The sequence below is a fragment of the Giraffa tippelskirchi genome, chromosome 3 (assembly GCF_054371585.1).
Source record: "Giraffa tippelskirchi isolate mGirTip1 chromosome 3, T2T-mGirTip1v1.2.pri, whole genome shotgun sequence".
Lineage (NCBI taxonomy): Eukaryota > Metazoa > Chordata > Mammalia > Artiodactyla > Giraffidae > Giraffa > Giraffa tippelskirchi.
Genome location: NC_137277.1, coordinates 160,238,881 through 160,261,780, shown reverse-complemented (window position 1 = coordinate 160,261,780; position 22,900 = coordinate 160,238,881). Strand labels below are relative to the sequence as shown.

Here is a 22,900-nt window from a genome sequence, read left to right as displayed (position 1 = left end):
ACTGATTATGATCTGTTAAAATCTTTTCCCATGTATTGACTTCTTCTACCATTTGACTCTTGTAAAGAAGGAAATTGGGTCAATGCTAATAATTGAACATTCTTCTCTCAAACATAGACACATTGAAAACTAGCTATATCTTCTTTTGCCTACACATTTCTGAGCACATTGTCACAGAACTTGGTTAGGCAAAATGAAAATCTTTACATCAAGCCACCAATATGACAGAAACCTCAAGGCAAAACTGTCATTACATTTGAGGACATGTTGATATATTAATTTATACCTTAACGGTTCAGATCTGGCTTGTATGAAACCCTAATTAAAACTAGTCATTAGAAAAAAGAGGCTCAAAGAAGAGGTAGAAATTAAGTCCACGTTACTTGACAACATGACACAAGCATAAAAGAAAGACCAAAAATACCACTGAGGCTGAAAGCCTGAAAAATTAGCCTTTTTTTTTAAACTACATTTTACAAGGGACTATGATAAAAATTCAATTCTCTCTGGGGTCTTATATGTCAAAAAATACTCTAAAGATAAGAGCACAGAATGGGAACCATGTTCCACAACAAGTAAGTCCAATGCATATTCTTAATACAAAGACCACAGCTCAGAAGTGTGTCTCTGTAGTACTTGAATTTCCATACACTAAATAGATAATCCTAGACTACAATTAAATGGCTCCAAATACAGGCTAATAAGCCACACACACTCACACATGAAACTCACATAATTTAAACATTAATAAACACATAGCTTTTAAACAAAATTGTTTCCATCAGAAAACATATTTTGTAATAACACAATGAAATGTTTAAGGGCAAAAATAAAAGATGGTAAGCATGCTTCAAATACTTCTGAAGGAAAAAAAATTCTTGTGAAACCCTACAGATATTGGTCAACAAACCAATTACTTATTGTACCACCACAGTGGTACTTAGGCTAACTGGAGTCACATTTTTGTAAATCAAAGAGAAATGTTAAAATGTGCTTTTTAAACTGTAATTTTAATGTCATGATCTAAGTATGTGGTGCAAAAAGTTAGTATTCAATGAATATAGAGGGCAACTCATACCTTAAATTCCTCCAAGATCTTGTAATTTTTCCCATGATATTCACAAAAGTTTTTGACTTCTTTGCACTCAGGACAGCATCCATTGTGTTCCACTTTAGTACACTTTGGGTGAATTTTAGGGCATTCTGGCTGGTCACAGACAGGTCCATCCAGAGCACAGACACACGGACAGTTGGAATGCCCTGGGAAAAATCTTTCTCCCAACTTGTATACAAAGCCACTGTCATCCACACACCCCTTCCCTCGATAGTCATCAAAAATCAGGTTGTCATTACTGGAGGTCTGGTCACCTTCATCAGCAGGATAGTCTTCATGACTGATGGCAGCAGAGGTGACCAATCCAGGGATGACCAATAGCAGTATGCAAGCTTCATGAATATGAAGAGCCATCCCCCTCCTCAACGGCTTCTGGATGTTCTCCTAATATTAGATATACTCAGCTCCTTCCATGAGAATACAGAGGGGCAAGCTGAAAACAAATATTTAAAAAGAATGATTTGACATATATAAAGAGAATATAGGTTCGTTTAAACCCATGCTCTTAACATGTTTGAGATCTGTTTAGTTGAGATCTATTTGGAAGTTTTGTTGTTGTTGTTGAGTTGCTAAGTCATGTCTGACTCTTTGCGGCCCCATGGACTGTAGCCTTCCAGTCTCCTCAGTCCATGGGATTTTCCAAGCAAGAATACTGGAGCAGTTTGCCATTTCCTTCTCTAGGGGATTCTGCCTGACCCAGGGATTGATCCTGAGTCTCCCACATTGCAGGCGGATTCTTTATACCACTGAGCCACCTGGGAAACCCAAGTTGGAAGCTACTAAGACCTCAAATAGACTAAGTTCATGCAACTATCTGCACTTTATTATGAAGTTTGGAGAGTTGATCCTTGGTAATATATGCGTTAAAATGTGTCCTTTATGAACTTCTTTTACCTTGGCTATTTCAGCTTTAATTTACCTTCTGAATTTCAAAGGTCTAGTTTTGTCTATCTTGTAAGAAGTGGTTTTATGGAGACTCAATTTTACTAGTATTGATAGTTACAATTAACTCAAGAATATCTGAATGCACATTCTTTGAGTTCACTGACAAAACTAAACTAGTGAGTGACAGAATGTATATATGTTACAGTCATCTGTGTGAAAACTCCAGAGATTAGTGAGAAAACATGCTGCTTCTAAAAGAAAGAAAGACAAAAAACCAACAGTTGAATGTAAATTATCATTGGATGTAGCTGGTACAAAGGCCTTCCTACTTCTTTATGCCCATAATTGGAGAACAACAGTGGTCTCAATATGGCTTACTTGTTTAGGTGGATATGAATCTGGATTTTGAAACATAGTTAAGAAGGAAAATAGCACAAGTATTCCACAGTGAGTAACAGAATGAAAACTTTACATAATAAATAAGAAAACGCCATGTATTGAAAAGGATTTGTTAAAAATAAATTTGTATTATTGTCCACATCTTTATTTTATTCAGGAAGTAAGCTCCTAGTGGGCAGGAAAGATGTATCTGTAAATTATTTTTAAAGTAACTTGAGTCTAATATTCATGTAAGAAATAATACTTGAATTACTTCAATGTAAAATAGCATTCACATATTCTCAAAAATATACCTCTCTTTTTGACATGCCAAAGATATTTGCATTTAGGCAATTTGCACAAAAATGCCAATGTACAACTGTTCAAAGTTTCCTAAAATAATAAGGTGTTGTCAATTCATAGAAAATGTACCTTATATACTTTGGTGTTACTGACCCTTGTAAACTTCACTTAGTATTAGTACTTGATGGGGAGTGTTGGTAGTGGGCTCTTATTTAAATGGTTAGAGTGACTAACTCATACAAAGCCTTGGAGAAATTGTGACTTTAGGGAGTAATGGATAAGAAAAATGTCAAATAATTCATTTGTCTATTTACATGTTGCTAGCTTTATGCCAATATTGCTAAAATTGTATATAGGACATTTTCAGATCATTTTATTAGGGTTATTAATTTATTTTCAGATTATAATAGCAGTGATAAACCATCTCTTTTAGTCTAATATATGCACATAATAATTTTAAGTAAGATAAAGATGGCATTAGAAAACTTCAAGAACTATTATATTTGCCTTTTAAGTTAGATATGCAAATTCTGGTAATAGTAAAATGGAAGATAGTATATTCATGCCTTACTTCAAGAGAAAAAACTGCTCTCTAATATTAGAATTGCTTCTGCGAAGGTGATGATAAAGGAGATGGATCTCTTTTAAAATATGTCAAAAATAATGAGTCATGACAGAACCAAAAAAATGCAAACCTATAATTCTACTTGAGAAGCTGGAAGCTCCCTTTGACAAAGCATTTTTTTCTCTTAAATTACTATAGAGGCTACAGACATAATACAAGCTTCTGAAAAATCATAATTTTCTAATGAAGCCGTGCATTTATACATTTCCCACACACTTAGAAAGTTTATCTTAGACGAAAAAGGAGCTACTGTGCTTTCTTACAGTTTTCTAGTAGTATCTTGTCAATACATGCAAGATAAGCCATATAAAATACCCAGATCATTCTGTTTCTAAAGGACACAGACAGAAAATGATCTCTTTGCAAGCTACAGGTAGGCATTAATGTGTCAGGTTAGGGTAAATGCAAACTCAAAGGTAATATAGGGCTATCATACTCACTTTATATAAACATTAAACATGCTTTTAAAATATGAAATATATTTTAAAGTCTGCATGGAGAAAACAAGGTCTTCTCTTCAATAAAAGAAACTTATTTTTTAAAAAGCATTCTTTCTAACTGTGCTACTCTCATGCAATTTAATATTTATTTTAGAGAAGAAATATTAGAGAAATCAAAATGTTTATCCAAAGATCTTTAATAAGTAAGCAAACACTGCTAAACTGAGGATCACTTCCCAGCTAAACTTTCCCCCTCCCCATATTGCTACATATGATTTAAAATGACTGCATCTATTTCTTTCAGAAAACAAACATAACTCATGTCATAAGATACACTTACCTAATCACTCTGGAGGTTAAATGGTGGTGGTGGGGGTCACAGACCAATACGAACTAAAAGATCACGTTTGTGTTAAGAAGGCAGTTTCTCTTTAATTATCCAAAGAATACATTTTTCAGGCTTGAATTAAAGGCAATCCATTCTACCTCTCATTTCAAAACACAGTCAAGAGGAAGCAGTCTCCCGCCCTTCCAGAGAGAAACACAGCAGACACACATAAGAAATATGCTTTGGACCTGTCTTCAGAATTCAAAGCAAGAAGCAATGCTGGTCCTGTAGCAATCCAGACCCCAGGAGCAGAATCATGTTGAACTTATTTTTAGCCTTTTCCCAGATCCTTCTATGAAATTTCCCAGCTGATTATGCCTCCTCCACACATGAGTTCACTTCCACAGTGTTTGATACAGCAGTAGAGGTGATTTGGCTAGGCTCTGAGGATCAAAATCAGCAACAGCATGCTGTAGCTTAAAGCCCACTCCGCCGGCAATAACATCAGCATCATCCACAATATGTTGCTTCAATCCCCTCTTACACACCAGAAAATACTAACTATGGACGTGAAGGAAAGGAGCAACTTTAGCTGGGTTTCTGCATCTCTGAGAGCAGTTTGCAGACTGCTGATTTGGAGCTCATTCTGCCGGCAGCCGGGAATTCCTCAGCACCACGGACAGCGCCAACAACAGGCTTCTGAGCCCAGCTAGGTCGAAATCCCGAGCTGCTCCTTGAGACCAGGCTAGAGCATTCTCTAAGCAGTCTCATTTTATACAGTGGATGCGTGCGTTAGGAGGGGGAAAAGGCATTTTACGTGCATGCGAGATACTTACTTGCATTGAAATTACAATAAAACACTAGTTAAAAAAACATTGTAACTATACCTAATGCATTCTTGCACGGGCTGCAGAGAGGAAAGTTATGAAGAGCTTTGCATTTAGATTTAAGCCACCTGCAGTCTCTGATTATTATTAACAGATAAAGCACAATCATTGTTAAAGAATTTGTGAAAATGTATGCTTCCAAATTCTACTTGACCCTTTGCTTGCAGAAAGCCTTTCCCCGTGCTATACATAATTACACTTCAGGTCTTCTTTCAGTTTAGATTTGATTCTTTTTTTAAAAGTAGCCTGGTTCTCCTGCAGTTTGTTGTCTAACATTCAAAATCAATCTCCTGTAATTCATCTAGTCTGTCATTAGGCGTCATTGTAAAACTGTTTCTTGCAAACCACTAGCAAAGATGCTCCGTTTTGGAATTCTTGTCAAAAGGAGAGGAAAAAAAAAAAAAAGACACAAATAAATGGGCAGAAAGTTATTATTTTTTATTGGTAACGGTATGAGCACTAACATTTATGTCCAAAGCAAGTTTTAAAGCAAATTGTAAATGTTACCCGCTGACATATTTAACCAGCTATTTACTGGTTTGGGACAATATGAGGCATTTTCAAGCCTTAAAGGGACTATCCTACCCCTCCGCAGTGGGATACACTGACCGTCAAGACCACGTTCGAACGGTGCCGTCAGAACCTCCAGAAAACAGAGTCTCTCCGTCACGAGAAAATATGACTGTGTGAGCCTCATTCTCATGGCCCATCAGTTTGTGAATCTGCCCAGATTTAAGATCCAGCAAATGGATAACCCCATTGCCACTTGCCTGAGCTAAAACTCGACCTGACAAGAGAGAGAGGGGGAGAGAGGAAAGGAGAGAGAAAGAGAGAATGAAAATCAAAACGTTTTATTTCAAGCAGTAATAGTTTACAAGCAACAAAATATACAGTTTTGTTTCCACTATAATTCAGACTCATGTTAGATGTCAGTCAACAAATCTGAACTAACTCCTGGTTGTATAGGAAATAATCCTAGTCACAATCAAGATATGCCAATGAGTAGATTTTAAAATTTTTTAATGATCTCTCTATTTTATATGTAGAGGTCATAAAATGCCTTGCCAGTCTCCTTGTATTTGGGATTAATAAATAATTTTGAGAAGATGAGATTGAAAGCAAGTAAACAATAAACCTTTCTTTTCAAGTGAATTATCTATGGAAAAGTTTTAAAAATAGGATTCAAAACTATCTATGGGCAAAGATATAAATACACACAGTAATACATACATAAATAAATATATACACACAGTGGATAATTTATACTTACTTTTGTTATACTTAAATTTGCTTATTATACTAAAATTTGCTTATTATACTACATCACTGCTTAAAACTATAATAATATGCATTTATACTTTAAAAATTGTGATACTCATTAGTCCAACAAACTGTTATTTGGAGTTGAAGTGAAAATAAATACCTCCATTTCAAAGATGTCTTAGCATTTTTAATCTAATTTAAAATTCTGTTAAACTAAAATTTTGTATCACAAAAGAGCTAAATATAGCACAGAGTATTCTCATAATTTTTATACCATATATTTGTGAGTGAATAATTTCCTTAAAATGAAAAACATATCCACATACAATTCCAACTAAAACTTTTATTAAAGAAATCCTGCAGCAAACTATTAGGGAATTTGGAAGTAAGTAAAAGCAATAAAATATGTCTACATAAGCTCAATGTGTGGGTTAAATAAGTGATATTAGTACTGTCCATTGGAGAAGGAAATGGCAACCCACTCCAGTACTCTTCCCTGGAAAATCCCATGGACAGAGGAGCCTGGTAGGCTATAATCCATGGGGTCACTAAGAGTCGGACACGACTGAAGTGACTTAGCAGCAGCAGTACTGTCCATGGGATTATGTAACCATACTTAGAAGGTATATATTATCATTCCAGTAATTACATTGAAAATTCATTAAACTCTTTCAACATGTTGTACAGTAGATTTAAGAAATTTAATTATCCATTCGTCTGCTGATGGACATCTAGGTTGCTTCCATGTCCTGGCTATTGTAAACAGTGTCCATCAGCAGACGAATGGATAAGGAAGCTGTGGTACATATACACAATGGAATATTACTCAGCCATTAAAAAAAATACATTTGAATCGGTTCTACTGAGATGGTTGAAACTGGAGCCCATTATACAGAGTGAAGTAAGCCAGAAAGAAAAACAACAATACAGTATACTAATGCATATATATGGAATTTGAAAGATGGTAACGATAACCCTATATGCGAGACAGAATAAGAGACACAGATGCATGGAACAATTTTATGGACTCTGAGGGAGAAGGTGAGGGTGGGACGTTCTGGGAGAATGGCATTGAGACATGTGTATTGTCATATGTGAAACAGAGCACCATTCCATGTTCGATGCATGTGACAAGGGCTCAGGGCCGGGGCAATGGGATGATCCAGAAGGATGGGATGGGGAGGGAGGTGGGTGGGGGGTCCGGGAAGGGGAACACATGTAAACCCATGGCTGATTCATGTCAATGTATGGCAAAAACTATTACAATATTGTAAAGTAATTAGCCCCCAACTAAAATAAATAAATTTATAAAAAAAAAAAAAAGAAATTTAATTAGTATCTGTAATTCCAGATAATCTTACAATATCTCATTATAAAGAAAATAATAACTCCTATATAGGTGAAGAAAAAGAGGCTTGGAAAGGCTAAATAACTTGCTTAAGATGACACCCTAGGTATTGGAGGGAGCTCACATTTAGTCACCAGCACTTTGAATAGAGTCTGTTTTTTTAAGTCATTAGGTTTTCCATATCTAGCACAGCATTGTTATCAGTGACACCTTCTTGACAATGTTAAGTAGGTGATATACTGTAAAAGTAGAGTTTTACCATTCCATGTTAAAAATTCTATAAGGATATTGCCATAAAGGTCACTGTGAAATATTTAATCACATATTATAACCCAAATTGCCATGAATAGTCTCTAAAACATGGTAAAGTTGACCATGATAAATATGGCCTATTTGCAAACCTTTGTATCTACTGGGCTTCTTCATCTAGAACAAAGCCTGACACAGCAAAGATTCTTAGGATGGATTTGAGTGTCCAAAGCAGCAGATGTGAATGTTTATTACAAAGTCCCTTCTACCAAGTCTTTGCTGACAGAGACGTTACATATGGATTCCACTTTCAGCCTCACACTATAGACAGTTGTTTGTGACTTTCCTAAGAATCAAATGACTTTCTTTTTCTCGTAGTCTTCATATAATAACAAGGTAGGTGGTAAATATCATTTTCTATTTTTTGCAAAGAAAACCAAGCAGAATCAAAGCCCCTAAAGAAAAGGGAAAGAATTTACCTTTTAAACCATTACCTTTTGTTGGAGTCAAATCTCTAAAAATTATAATTGAAAATATTTGTGGAAGTTCTTAGTAATTTCTGAAAATTTGATCAATAAAATAGAGAAAATAATAATATTGGAATTTGATGACAGGAGTATATTATTTCATAATATAATTCAACAATACCATGCTGCAGGTATTTAAAAATGTGTCTTTGCTTGAACAGATTTGAATCAGCAAGTTCATGGTGAAGTTTGCAGGTTTACTTGAACTCATTTTCAAAAGACTGTAAGATTGTGTGTATCCATCTATCTATTTAACATCATGTTCACCTCTATAAAGTATATTGGATTATTACATGGCATAGAATGTCTCACCTCAAAATTAGTTTTACTGGGAATTGAGATGCTTAACTGCTTCTAGGTTAGAAGATTTTCAAAATTACTTACCAGGATGTGTCAATTACTAATCAGAGTGTATCAATTACTACATTAGTATCTACTGGTGTGAGAGAGAGGGGTGGTACTCTCAAAAGAAAAAAAATCACAGACTACTGGTAGCATCTCTAGAAAGTATTTAGAAACATGTGCACAGTTATCTTTCTAAACATCCTGATGACTGGCAATAAAAATTAAACTACAGGATGAATCATTTGTTATACCAATGTCACAGTCTTAATGAAAATTTAGGAAGAATAGAAGATTTAGCTACATAAAACTTGGTCAGTGGAATTAAAATACAATAGTTATGAAACTTTAAATAGTACATGAGGATTTAGGAAAACTTGTACTAACAATGTTCATGTTGAATATGTATTTTTAAAAATGTGAAAAAATTATTTCTATTTTAAAATTTTATAACATTTTAACAAAATACTTAACCATTATAATATTTTAATAAAATGTTGTCTCCTAATATGCAATTCCTGAGTAAACAGACTATTTAAAATGTCATTTAGCATGTTATTTAAGAATGATTATACTAAATTATAAATGCACACATTCCACAAATATCACATGGGTATACAGTATATGATTAAAATACTTAGCATTATAGTTTATCAACAATGATCTAAAAATAAAGGTATTTAAAAATATAAATATTTCAACATGTATTATGTAAAAAATGACTTGCTCCTTTTTTGATTACCATTTATGTTATCAGGATGCCCAGACTTTTACAGAATAGGGAGAAAGTAGGCAGTCCAGGGAGAAGATTGATATAATTTTCTAAGTGTTATTTTTTATGTAAGTCAGTAGATATCAATAATGAGTGATTATGACTATCTTCTGATCCACACATCTCTGAAAAACTTAATATTTATTTTAATCTATCAATAATTCAGAATAATTTCTTGTCAGTTAAATCACTACCTTCTTTGTTGACCAATGACTTTGAATGAGGATAACTTGTATTGCTATTCATTTTACTCCTTTGGATTAATTTGCCAACTTCTTTTGGCTAAAGAAGAAAGCACTAAATTTTGCCTTCATTCAAAGCCAATAAATGAGCCAATAAATCTTAAAAAAATTAGTATTTAATTCAAATTTTAATGCTAAATATACTTAACATTATAGAGCTTCTTTATACTCTTAGAAAGAAAATTTTTGAAAAAATATACAGGTTTAATATCTTGAGCAAAGCAGTCTCAATTGGATTTGGTATAAAAACTTGAATCTTTGAATCTCTTGATGTATATAAACCGAAATAGCCCATGAAAATCAAGTGGTAACACTGTATCTGGGTATATGGAATCACTTTGGGTGAACCAACAAAAATTGGAAACTCATTGCATGTTAACGAAATGTGCAAATATTAGTAAAATGTTAGCACTTTTTTAAACTACTGGCAGACTCCTTACCGTCTGAGCCACCAGGGAAGCCCCAAAAGATTCCATGGAGATTCTTCAGGCAAGAATATTGGAGTGGGTTGCCATGCCCTCATCCAGGGGATCTTCCCAACCCAGATATGGAACCCAGGTCTCCTGCACTGCAGGCAGATTCCTTACAGTCTGAGCCACCAGGGAAGCCTTTTGATTTTAGATACAAACGTGTGAAAATTTGATTTGAGAGTAAATACCTAAAATACCCAAGAGTTACCTTAATCTTTTCAACACTCATCTCTTAACCTAGACAAATTCTACTTAAGTTTAGGAATTCTGCATTTTACCTACTACATTTTTGACATTAATTATGAAATGGCATAATCAATAATCAACACATGCTTGATGTATGAGGATCTGTGGTATGAAATAGTATAATATTTTTTGGAAAGAAAGGAGATGAGTTTGTCTTTCAGGTCTGCTAGAATGGATTCACAGTAGCCATTGTTTATTGAGCACCTAGAGCACCACCGGTCACCTCACCTGGCCTGCACTCAATCCTAACAGGTAGATATTCTCCCTTTTTAGCTAGTGAAGGATGAGACTCAGAGAAGGTGAAGTTGGGATTTTAATTGAAATATTTATTATTCAAAAACTATTGCTTCTTTTGTTGTTGTTGTTCAGTCGCCCAGTCATGTCCTACTCCTTGCAACCCCATAGACTACAAAACACCAGGCCTCCCTGTCCTTCACCATCTCCCGAATTTACCCAAGGTCATGTTCATGCATCAGTGATGCCCTCCAGCCATCTCATCCTCTGACATCCTCTTCTCCTTCTGTCCTCAATCTTTCCCAGTATCAGAGACTTTTCCAAGGAGTCGTCTGTTGGCATCAGATGACCAAAATACTGGAGCTTCAGCTTCAGCATCAGTCCTTCCAGTGGATATTCAGGGTTGATCTCCCTTAAGATGGACTGGTTTAATCTCCTTGCTTCTTTTTACTGACTTTAAAATTTCCTTCTTAAATTACAATTCAGATAAGTGTGACATTTGGGGCTTCTCTATTAATGCCACTGAATTTCCTTATAGGCACAAATTTAATGCTTAAAACTGAAGAAAAGAATTATGGGGTTGATTTTAATACTCTGTTAAACTCTCAACATTAAACATCAATGGTCTTCAGAAGTCATTCTTCACACACATCAATTAATTCTTTAACTTTTATTTTATATTGGAATATAGCCAATTTACAATGTTTCAGGTGTACAGTGATTCAGTTATAAATGTACATGTATCCACTTTTTTTCAGGTTCTTTTCCTGAATAGGTTATTACAGAATAGTAAATAAAGTTCCCTGTGCTATACAGCATATCTTTCTTGATTATTTATTTTTATATAGTAGTGTGCATATGTTAATTCAAAACTCCTAATTTATCCCCTTCCTGATTTCCCCCCTTTTGCTAGCCATGTTTGTTTTTAAAGTCTGTGGGACTGTTTCTGTGTTGTAAATTCATTTGCATCATTTTTTTTTATACTTCACATATAAGTGACATCATTTGATATTTGACTTTATCTGACTTACTTCACTTAGAATGATAATCTCTAGGTCCATTCATGTTGCTACAGATGGCATTGTTTCATTTTTTTAAAATGTCTGAGTAATATTCCATTGTAAATATATACCCCATCTTCTTTATCCATTCCTCTGGTTGTTGCCATGTTCTGGCTATTGTAAATAGTGCTTCAACAAACACTGGGGTGCATGCATCTTAACAAAGTAGCTTTCTCTGGACATATGCCCATGAGTGGGATTACTGTTTTGTCTTGTGCATAAACGTTGCTGCGCTCTCTTCCGAGGCTCCAAAGATCTCCTTCCAGCTAGGCTCATCTGCCCTTAGGTGAGTCCCAGAGTTCAGGAATCTTTCGTCTTTCACAGATCCCTCCTTGAGGCACAGGTCCCGTCTAGACTTAGACTTTACCTCCCTTTTTCTTTTGTCCTGCTCAGTTATGTGGAGGTGTTCTTGCCCTTTTGGAAGGTTGAAGTCTTCTACCAGCACTCAATAAGTGTTCTGTGGGAATTGTTCCACTTGTAAATTTGCTGTATATGTGGAAGGAAGGGACTCCATGTTCCACTCCTCAGCCATTTTCCACATATATCAATTCTTAAATGCACACATTCTAGTGTATATGTTGCACTTACTAACTAAAAAGACTCAATGATTCATCCCTTCCCACATTTCCAGCAAAATTATCTGTCTAGTTCTTCCATTTCAATTTTGTTTACTGTATTCTGTTTTTCAGACTCCAAACTGCAGTGACAATTTCATACCTTTTATCCCTCTCCATTCTCAACCTGGTCTTTATCCATTTGTCTCGTCTTTTCTACCGTTTTTCCATTTTCAACTGTTACGTTTACAATATTAAAAGTCCTTAATTTTAGATGTTAGGACCATTGAAAAGATAACCCCAGGTGATTTTTTTGTTACAGTTTCTTTAGTTTTAAATCTGTCTTCAATAATTCCTAAAGTGTTCTTCAATTATGCCACTCCCATCCAAAACAAATACCATAAACTTGAACAACAACAAAAACAGCAGCAACAGTGACAATAAAAATTTGTTACAACTCTTAACATGCTCAGGTTGTATTTTATTTTTAGATCTAATCACCTCACTATAAATACTCAAAGAGATGAGGTGACTTGCCCAAGGTAAGAAAATATATTCATGGTAATTGTGGAACTTTGTTAAAATCAGATCTTTGACTTCTAAATCAGCGCTCTTATTACTGTTTCTTTTTACACTGAGTAACACTGTAGTATCTTAGCAGGGCTTTTAAGCCCTCTTCACTAATACAATGGAGAAGGCAATGGCACCCCACTCCAGTACTCTTGCCTGGAAAATCCCATGGACGGAGGAGCCTGGTGGGCTACAGTCCATGGGGTCTCGAAGAGTCGGACACGACGGAGCAACTTCACTTTCACTTTTCCCTTTCATGCACTGGAGAAGGAAATGGCAGCCCACTCCAGTATTCTTGCCTGGAGAATCCTAGGGATGGCGGAGCCTGGTGGGCTGCCATCTACGGGGTCACACAGAGTCGGACACGACTGAAGCGACTTAGCAGCAGCAGCAGCAGCACTAATACAAATCCGAATCTGCTCACTCAAAGGTACTCTTACATGGACTCTGTGCCATCATTTCTCAAGCATATTTTTTCGTTTCCTTATGTTTGACTTACTGCTTCTATTATTCCCCTGGTAGAATATTTTCTTCTGACTTTCATAGTTATAAAGAATAGCTGTCTTCATGGTCACAGTGTTATCCTCCTTCTCTTATCCTCCTCAATCATGTCTGACTCTTTGTGATCCCATGGACCATAGCCTGCCAGTCTCCATGAATTCTCTAGGCAAGAATACCGGAGTGGGTTGCTATTCTCCAGGGAATCTTCCTGACCCAGGGATCAAACCCAGGTCTCCCATGTTGAAGGCAGGTTCTTTACTGTCTGAGCCAGCCAGGAAGCCCATCTGCATGGTCTGTTACCTGATCTTCCTAAGAAAAATTGATCCATTGATTAAATTCCAGTTCAAAATGATTCTCTTCACCAAGGTGTGCAAGCCGTCTCTAATGGGGAAGATCTTTCTTTCTCTTCTGAGCATTTACGGCACTTTATTCCTACATTCATATTGTAATAAGATGCCATAAATTATAGTTAACTATTTATCTTGCCTTCTTAACTTTGTGATTACTCTAGAACAGAATCATGTCGTATATTTTTGCTTTTTCACTCCAGTTTAGCACTGCTGCAGGCAATACTCTGTCGTAACTGTTATCACAACTAGGTTTTTAGTCCTTTTTATTTGCCAAACACCATTCTAAACACTTCACACACATTATCTCATTTTATCCTTCCAACAACCCTATGAGGTGAATACTTACCTGCACTACCCATTATAGTAGCCACTACTCATATATGGCTACTGACCGAGCATTTGAAATGTAGCTAATGCAAACTGAAATGTGCTACAACTGTAAAATGCTCACCAGATTTTAAAGACTCAGTATGAAAAAAGAATGAAAAATATTTCATTAATCATTTTATATTGATTACATAGCACCATACTAGTGTGGATACACTGTATGTATCCACACTTTTAAAATTAATTTCATCAGATTTTTAAAAAACATGGCTACTAAGAATTTTAAATTATACATGTGGTTCACATTATGAACCATAGAGTACACTAGCACTTTGCTTCATAGAGGATGAAAATGAGAGAGATAAAAGCAACTTCCCCCAAAGCCACGCAGCTTAAAGTGGTGGAATCTGGAAATGAGGACTATATGACTCAAAAGCTAAAGCTCTTATCCTCCACGTCATGCCCTGATACCTCCAGATGAATTTTTATTGATTGGCTCAGTGTTGTCGCTCCCACTGTGATTAAGCTGCGCTCACTAAAATGTAACATGAGTCAGAGTAAATATCACTTGGGTGTGCAGCTTCAGTTTCCAGCTGAATCTATGCCTGCTCCCAGGAATACTTGAAATTAATTCCTATTTAAGTACAAGAAATATTTCAAAAATTTCAATTCTGTGGTTACCCTAACGGTACTTGTTGACTCCAAGAATATTATTGTATAATCAGCTTCCTGGGAATATGTGAGAGACTTAGGAAAGCAGTTTTTGTTCTTTTAGAGCTCACAGAGCCCAATCAAGTGCCTGAGATTCATCAGAGCCTTAGTGAGCAGAAAAGGTAAGTGTTAAGATGCTATAAACTTTAGTTTTGTTCTAGGGGAAACAAACCAGAATACATCTTCCTTCCGATACTTATGCTTTCAACATTGACCGACATTTCCTCAGCTCACCCAAATAGTATTTTTGAATACAGTGGACATATTTTATCCAATACTAATTGTTCACAAAAACCCCTTTCTTTTGTTGAAAAATTTCAACTTATTTTGCATCAGAGATTCCTTCAGAATTAAAAAAAAGGACAAAAATCAAATTGTTAGATTAATAAAGTGAAATTATCTAAAGTAGAGATATTTGGACTTGATTATATAATTAATAGTCCCTGAAATTCCAAATGAAAGTCATGAGATGAATGAAGCCTTTCAATAAATAAAGGAGGTAGTGGTTCAGTGACACTTTCCACAATAGTTTATACACTGACCAGAATAATGCCATTTTGTAATGGAACAGTTAGATGAGGAAAATAGGCAGTATGTGGTTATAGAATTTACCAAGTTATATTGACAGAAACCTGTCAATATTATATGTTATAACAGGTTTTGGTTATAATTCACAACACTAGTTAATGTATCAAGAATCAGAAGTTGAGCTTCCTTGGAAAAGTCCTTAATTGATCTAATAATATTTACCCAATAAACCATGAATTATCAGGTACTATTAGCTAAAGCAATTATTTGGATCAAAGATGCATAGAGTCCTATTTAACAAAACTCATTAAATGCTATATCTATTAAAATTATATACTTATTGTTAGACAATTTAGAAGACATACTTTCCTATTATTCTATGTCTATACATACAATACACATTTGTTAAAAGGTCAGAATGTTCACTTGTATCTTTGATCATGTAACCAAAATATAAGTTGCAAGCAAAATGAGTCAACTGTTGACTAAAACTATGCAGCTTTCTATTATTTATACCACTAGGAATAGCATCATTCTGTATAAATGCATGTGTGTGCATAAATGGAATTCTGTTATAAGAAACAGAAGCAGACTCAAAAATTTTAAGCCTATTACAAATAATGAAAATGTGAATGAAAAACATCATTACCTTTCTCATTATAATAAATTCAGTAATTTCTCATGATTATTCATGCTTTAAATAAATTTCAAGCAATGTGTTCCCCCACAGAAACAAAAACACCCAATTTATATTTCATTCAAATTAGTCTCATATACAAATCATAGGAAATTTATCACATATATACATGAATGAAGTCTAAAACAGTTGTATGCCATATATGAAATATCATATCAGAGTGGAGAAGGGAGGCTTTAATCAATAAGGAAATGATTTTTATACACATCAGAACCAATCTGAAGCAATTCTCCCAATCAATATGGATAGGCAGAAATGCTTCTCAGCACTTATTACCTGTGGAGAGCATTATTGATTAATTCTATTGATTTTTAGAATGCATGTAGAGTGGCATCTGTTGTTTCTTTAAAAGATGTCTCAAAATGAAAAGCATCAAGAAACTAAAAGTTTTGAGGATTTGCATTAATGGCTCAACCTGGGTCATTACTCAGAGTTTCAAAAACATCATTGAAGGAGATGTGAAATTTGATTTAGTTTATTTCACACCCTATTGCCAATAAATACATTTCAGAAAAAAAATATTTCTTGGGAATTTAATTTGCCTAATGCTGGTAACAACCCTTAAACTTTACAGTATGTTTTACTATGTATACTCTTGCTAATAGGTCTTAACTTTTTTCTCGTGTAGGTAGTATGGCTTGAACAAGGATTAATTTGAGTCAAAGTGTAAATAGAGGTTAAAAAATAAATGCATTTTAAATTTATCAGGGAAGAAACTCATGTGTCATAAAAATGACAATAGTGAGAAAGTTTCAACATCTTATTTTGGGACTCTAGTCAAGCAGATATGTTAACCTTATTTAGAGTAGATAGTATGTTTAATGCATACAATGCATGAAGATAAAGTTTACTTAAACTTGGTATGGATTTTTATTAAGTGAACTTTGTTCCACAGAGGAGTATGTTTTATAGGTTCACCCTAAATAAACATGGTGATTGTTTTTTGACTTACTTGAAAACCACATCATATATAGGAAGGCAGTTCTTTGACATTGCAGAAATTCCTAAAATTCAGCAGGTGAATAAATCCAAAAATTAAAATTTTTCCCTGCTAGAACCAGAACTTCTGGTCTTACCATATGTAGTTTTTAAAATATGTTCTCCCTATTAAGGGAGCATGAATGAGTATCTCCCTAAACAAGTGCCTTCTAAATATTACAGAAATCCCTTGGGAGATGCACTGACAGTCCTAAAAATGTTCTAACTAATTGTTGAGCCTATTTGGGCTAGCAACAGCCACCTGCTTTCATTAAGAAATCCTTGTAGACCTCTTTCCTAACTTGGTCTTCACCTAGGCAGCTGATCAGTGTTGAAATAATATTTATTCAGGGACCCATGCACCTGGAGCTTTGCAAACATTTCCGAAAAGCTATTGTTGATGTCAGGAAAATCTAGTTTGAGTTCAGTAATGGGGATCAGATAAGCTATGGAAAACTGAAGTTCAGAGAAAATCATAGACTGCATTGTTCATAAGTAGAGAAAGGACCTATAAAGGCTTATATTTTATACATAGTAAACCATTAAATTTTATTATAAAGGAATTAAAACACTCAGTATTTCTCATTTTTACACTTAAAACATAATATTTACTACAGTTTAAAAGTCAGAGTTCTAATATTTTGGAAGTTTTTCCCTTTATGGACATTCTCATCATCATTAACTTCATCACAAGGGAATTCCCCTTCCTGAATGTGGAGTCCTATCTGTGGGAAAGAAAATAATATCAGTTTCTGTTGGCTTAGGTTGAGATGGTGAATTATTAATAATTGCATCCTTATTTTTAGAACTTCATCCTTTCCTACTCTATGGCAAAATAATAGTTACAGTCAAGAAGATGTAAATATGTGATCAAAGAACTATAGCCTGATGGTAACCTCTTCACCCCTTGCCAGAAAAAAAAAAAAAAAGAGAAAAGAATGGCTGGGACACCAAATGTGAAAGTTCTTCTGAGTACTGATTGATTAAGTAAATTAAAGATAGTATAATTTGAGGTATATAAGAAAATCATTAAACTCTTTGAAATTACATATTAGCCTAAATTCCAAAATCTGTTGTAATTCACTACCTGAAAATACACAGTCCTAACATCTAATTGCTATGTTACCTTTACAATGATCTGAAAGTGAAAGTGAAGTTGCTTAGTCATTTCTGACTCTTTGTGACCCTGTGAACTGTAGCCTACCAGGCTCCTCTGTCCATGGGATTTTCCAGGCAAGAGTACTGAAGTGGGTTGTCATTTCCTTCTCCAGGGGATCTTTCCAACCCAAGGATGATCTGAATGGATTGGTAAAAGATGAAGCCACTAACTGCCATGTGGTGCTATGCTGTGCTTAGTTGCTCAGTCACATCATCTGACTCTTTGCAACCCCATGGGCTGTAGTCCATCAGGCTCCTCTGTCCATGGGGATTCTCCAAGCAAAAATACTGGAGTGGGTAGCTATTTCCTTCTCCAGGGGATTTGCCCAACCTAGGGATCAAATTCGAGTCTTCAGTATTGCAGGCAGATTTTTTACCAGCTGAGCTACCAGGAAAGCCTTCAGTTCAGTTCAGTTCAGTCGCTCAGTCATGTTCGACTCTTTGCAACCCCATGAACCGCAGCAAGCCAGGCCTCCCTGTCCATCACCAACTCCCAGAGTCCACCCAAACCCATGTCCATTGAGTCGGTGATGCCATCCAACCATCTCAGCCTCTGTCGTCCCCTTCTCCTTCTACCCTCAATCTTTCCCAGCAACAGGGTCTTTTCAAATGAGTCAGCTCTTCGCATGAGGTGGCCAAAGTATTGGAGTTTCAGCTTCAGCATCAGTCCTACCAATGAATATTCAGGACTGATTTCTTTAGGATGGACTGGTTGGATATCCTTGCAGGCCAAGGGACTCTCAAGAGTCTTCTCCAACACCACAGTTCAAAAGCATCAATTCTTCAGCGTTCAGCTTTCTTTATAGTCCAACTCTCACATCTGTAAATGACCACTGGAAAAACCATAGCCTTGACTAGACGGACCTTTGTTGACAAAGTAATGTCTCTGCTTTTCAATACGCTGTCTAAGTGCGACCCCATGGATTGCAGCACACCAGGTTTCCCTGTCCATCACCAATGCCCAGAGCCTACTCAAACTCATGTTCATCACATCGGTGATGGCATACAACGATCTCATCCTGTCATCCCCTTCTCTTCCTGCCTCAATCTTTTCCAGCATCAGGGTCTTTTCAAATGAGTCAGCTCTTCGCATCAGGTGGCCAAAATATTGGAGTTTCAGCTTCAGCATCAGTCCTTCCAATGAATATTCAGGACTGATTTCCTTTAGGATTGATTGGTTGGATCTCCTTGCTGTCCAAGGGACTCTCAAGAGTCTTCTCCAATACCACAGTTCCAAAGCATCAATTCTTTGGTGCTCAGCTTTATAGTCCAACTCTCACATCTGTACATGACCACTGGAAAAACCATAGCTTTGATTAGACAGAACTTTGTTGGTAAAGTAATGTCTCTGCTTTTTAATAAGCTGTCTAGGTTGGTCATAGGTTTTCTCCCAAGGAGAAAGCGTCTTTTAATTTCATGGCTGCAGTCACCATCTGCAGTGATTTTGGAGCCCCCAAAATAAACTCTGTCACTGTTTCCATTGTTTCCCGATCTACTTGCCATAAAGTGATGGGACCAGATGCCATGATCTTTGTTTTCTGAATGTTGAGCTATAAGCCAAGTTTTTCACTCTCCTCTTTCACTTTCAAGAGGCTCTTTCGTTCTTCTTCGCTTTCTGCCATAGGGTGGTGTCATCTGCATATCTGAGGTTATTAATATTTCTCCCGGCAATCTTGATTCCAGCTTGTGCTTCATCCAGCCCAGCATTTCGCATGAGGTACTCTGCATATAAGTTAAACAAGCAGGGTGACAATATACAGCCTTGACGTACTCCTTTCCCTATTTGGAACCCATCTGTTCCATGTCCAGTTCTAACTGTTGCTTCTTGACCTGCATGCAGATTTCTCAGGAGGCAGGTCAGGTGGTCTGGTATTCCCATCTCTTGAAGAATTTCCACACTTTGCTGTGATCCACCCAGTCAAAGGCTTTGGCATAGTCAATAAAGCAAAAGTAGATGTTTTCCTGGAACTCTTGCTTTTTTGATGATTCAGCGGATGTTGGCAATTTGATCTCTGGTTCCTTTGCCTTTTCTCAGTCCAGCTTGAACATCTTGAAGTTCATGGCTCACATATTGTTGAAGCCTGGTCTGGAGAATTTTGAGCATTACTTTGCTAACGTGTGAGATGAGTGCAATTATGTGGTAGTTTGAGCATGCTTTGGCATTGCCTTTCTTTGGGATTGGAATGAAAACTGACCTTTTCCAGTCCTGCGGCCACTGCTGAGTTTTCCAGATTTCCTGGCTTGTCAGGAACCGAGGATGAACACACACACTACTACATATATAAGATAGATAACAAGCAAGGACCCACTGTATAGCACGAGGCAATCTACTCAATATTTTATAATAATCTACCTAGGAAAATAATCTCAAAAATAATGAATATATGTATATGTATAACCAAATTACCTTGCTGTATACCTGAAACAAACATAATAATGTAAATATACTCTAATAAATTTTTTAAAAATCCTGCTAGTTTCCATTATATACTTTTTCCTCACCCTTTTCTATTACATTCTGTAACACAACCACATGTGAAGAGAAAACATTATTTTCATGTTTCATCTCAGAGAAAGAAATGGAATGATAGAGAAGTTAAGTAACTTCTTTAAAATAAAGAGCTAGTGTTAGAACAAGAATGCCAACCCAAGACTGTTTTAAACCTTTTCTGTACTGTAGCCTGGGGAAGAAAGAAAGTAGTTATGCCAGAAAGCTAAGCTAATTTAGCTGTTATATGAAGTGCTAAATAAATTTATATTAACTCATAATTCTGTGAAGGCATCTTTATGGAAATCTAAAGTAATATTGTAGTATATTGTATTCTGATGGCCTGGTTTCGTATTTCATAGAGGAGCAACAAAATGATTAGTTTGTTTTTGGTTAGATTCTCTCCATTACACTTTCTCATTCTTACTCAAACTGGACTTCCAACTTATGTCAAATGAGTGCTTGCCAAAAACTGGGAGCCAATTTAAGATTTAGGGCGCTGATGAATACTTGGGGTTAAAGTAACAAGATACGAATGATTTAGATGTGCACATGAAGCATAAAAATGACAAAGTTGACGCTGCAATTATTTAAAAAAAAACAAGCGTTTGAGTTGTCTGACTAGATGGAGTATTAGTTCAGGAGCTTTTTCAACTGCAAATGAAAGAAAACTCAAAGTGGCACAGAAAAAACATTTAAGAATATAGATTCATAACCCAGAAATACAGGTAGACTGAAATCATAAATAGCTGGACCAAGAGGCTGGGGTTATAAGAGCACCATCCCTCAATGTCTTTCAATCCTGCTTTCTGCAGTGTGGATTCACTCTCTGTTCACTTGGTTGTCCCAACAGATTTAGAGCCCCCCAAACTAAAGAGTACCTTCATTTCTCAGCAATTTCATACTGGGTGAAACTGTCCCTCCTTGTCAAGCTGGGACCATGTGCTTATCCCTGGACCAACTACTATGGCTGGTGGGCGGAAAGAGATGATGCACCAGGCCAGGACTCAGTGCCCAGTACAAAAACTGAGACTGTACAAAACTTACCCAAAGGAAGTCAAGATGCTGTTATTTAAGAGAAATGGACACTAATATATGAAAAAAACAAAACACAACAAAAACTACGACCTACCTCAGATCGTCATCCCACGTTTGCAAAACCAGAGTCAACTTTCTTCATTAGAGAAGAAAACAAACAAAAAAGTGAGCCACATTCTAGGCCACTGAAACAGCGCTTTACTTTTCCACTATTTTTCCATTTGGCAATGTATCTTATTCTATAATCTTGCCTCCTAAAAGACTCCAGTGTGAGTAAACTGCATCTGGCTTCACTAAGAAATCAGCACAATTATTTTGTTAGACAGATTGCCAATTTTGGAGTCCCTTGATTTACATTGAGACTATAAAATGCAGAAGAATCCCAAGGAAAATTGCAAGGAAGATGAGGGTGAAATGGTAATTAGAGTCACAAAGGAAAAGAAAGAGATGAACACCTATGCAACAAGCATAGGAAGTGGAAGATATTCCCCAAACTCTTTTGCACTGATTCAGTTCAGTGGCTCAGTTGTGTCCAACTCTTTGCGACCCCATGGACTGTAGCATGCTAGGCTTCCCTGTCCATCACCAACTCCTGGAGCTTGCTCAAACTCATGTCCATCGAGTTAGCGATGCTATCCAACCATATCATCCTCTGTCATGATGCCATCCAACCATCTCATCTTTTTGCACTGATTAGATACTCTAATTATTAATATCTGAGTTACATTCATATGCCAATTATAACCTCCAAAAGAAATGCCACACCAGAAAGTCACAACAAATTTTCTCTGTTAAAGAGTAAAATTGTTATAATCTATAATTAGAAACACATAGTTTTTAAATGCTTTCTCATAATCTTAATGTTTTCAGGAAAGAAAATGACTTAAGAAAGCTGTCTTTTCAAGGGTTCTTCCATCTAGGTTGATATATTTTAAGTTTCAGTAACAATCTTGCACAAGTTCAAAAGATCTTGATGTGGTTTTATGAAACCAAAAAAAATGATCATTTCAGCTATTTCTAAAATAGAGACCATTTTCAGAAAAAAAATGATAAAAATACATGCAGACAACAGACAAAGGTTATTTTGTGAGTTCATTATCTTGAGAAAATATACTCTTTTTGCTATAGTCAGTATTTACACTTAAAAAAATCATTCTTTGGGAAGTTATTTCAGAATAGTGTACATGAAAACGTAAGAGGAGGGTATTGAAAAAGCAAAATGGACAAAAGTCTTGTAGTTGTTGGTAAAATGGGGTTCATCATACTATTTTGTTTATGTTTGGTAA

At 35.9% G+C, this 22,900-nt stretch overlaps 2 protein-coding genes across 7 annotated transcripts in view; both read right to left on the bottom strand.

The window, feature by feature from the left end:
* The window catches only part of VWC2L (von Willebrand factor C domain containing 2 like), a 178,620-nt gene extending 174,347 nt beyond the window's left edge, over nt 1-4,273 (bottom strand). The window contains exons 1-2 of the mRNA XM_081583032.1: nt 4,086-4,273; nt 1,079-1,547 (exon numbers count right to left, since the gene is read on the bottom strand). Of these exons, the coding sequence (XP_081439158.1) occupies nt 1,079-1,468 (390 nt within the window). The 5' untranslated portion in view covers nt 1,469-1,547; nt 4,086-4,273. The remainder of the gene's footprint in view (nt 1-1,078; nt 1,548-4,085) is intronic.
* SPAG16 (sperm associated antigen 16) overlaps nt 4,152-22,900 on the bottom strand; it is a 981,998-nt gene continuing 963,249 nt past the window's right edge. For 5 of the 6 annotated variants that reach the window (XM_081583031.1, XM_081583028.1, XM_081583030.1 and 2 more), the window contains one exon: nt 5,378-5,747. In XM_081583031.1, coding sequence (XP_081439157.1) covers nt 5,572-5,747 — 176 coding nt within the window. In that variant the 3' untranslated portion in view covers nt 5,378-5,571. Of the gene's footprint in view, nt 5,335-5,377; nt 5,748-22,900 lie in introns of those variants that run through there. The other variant, XM_081583025.1, reaches the window with a different exon arrangement.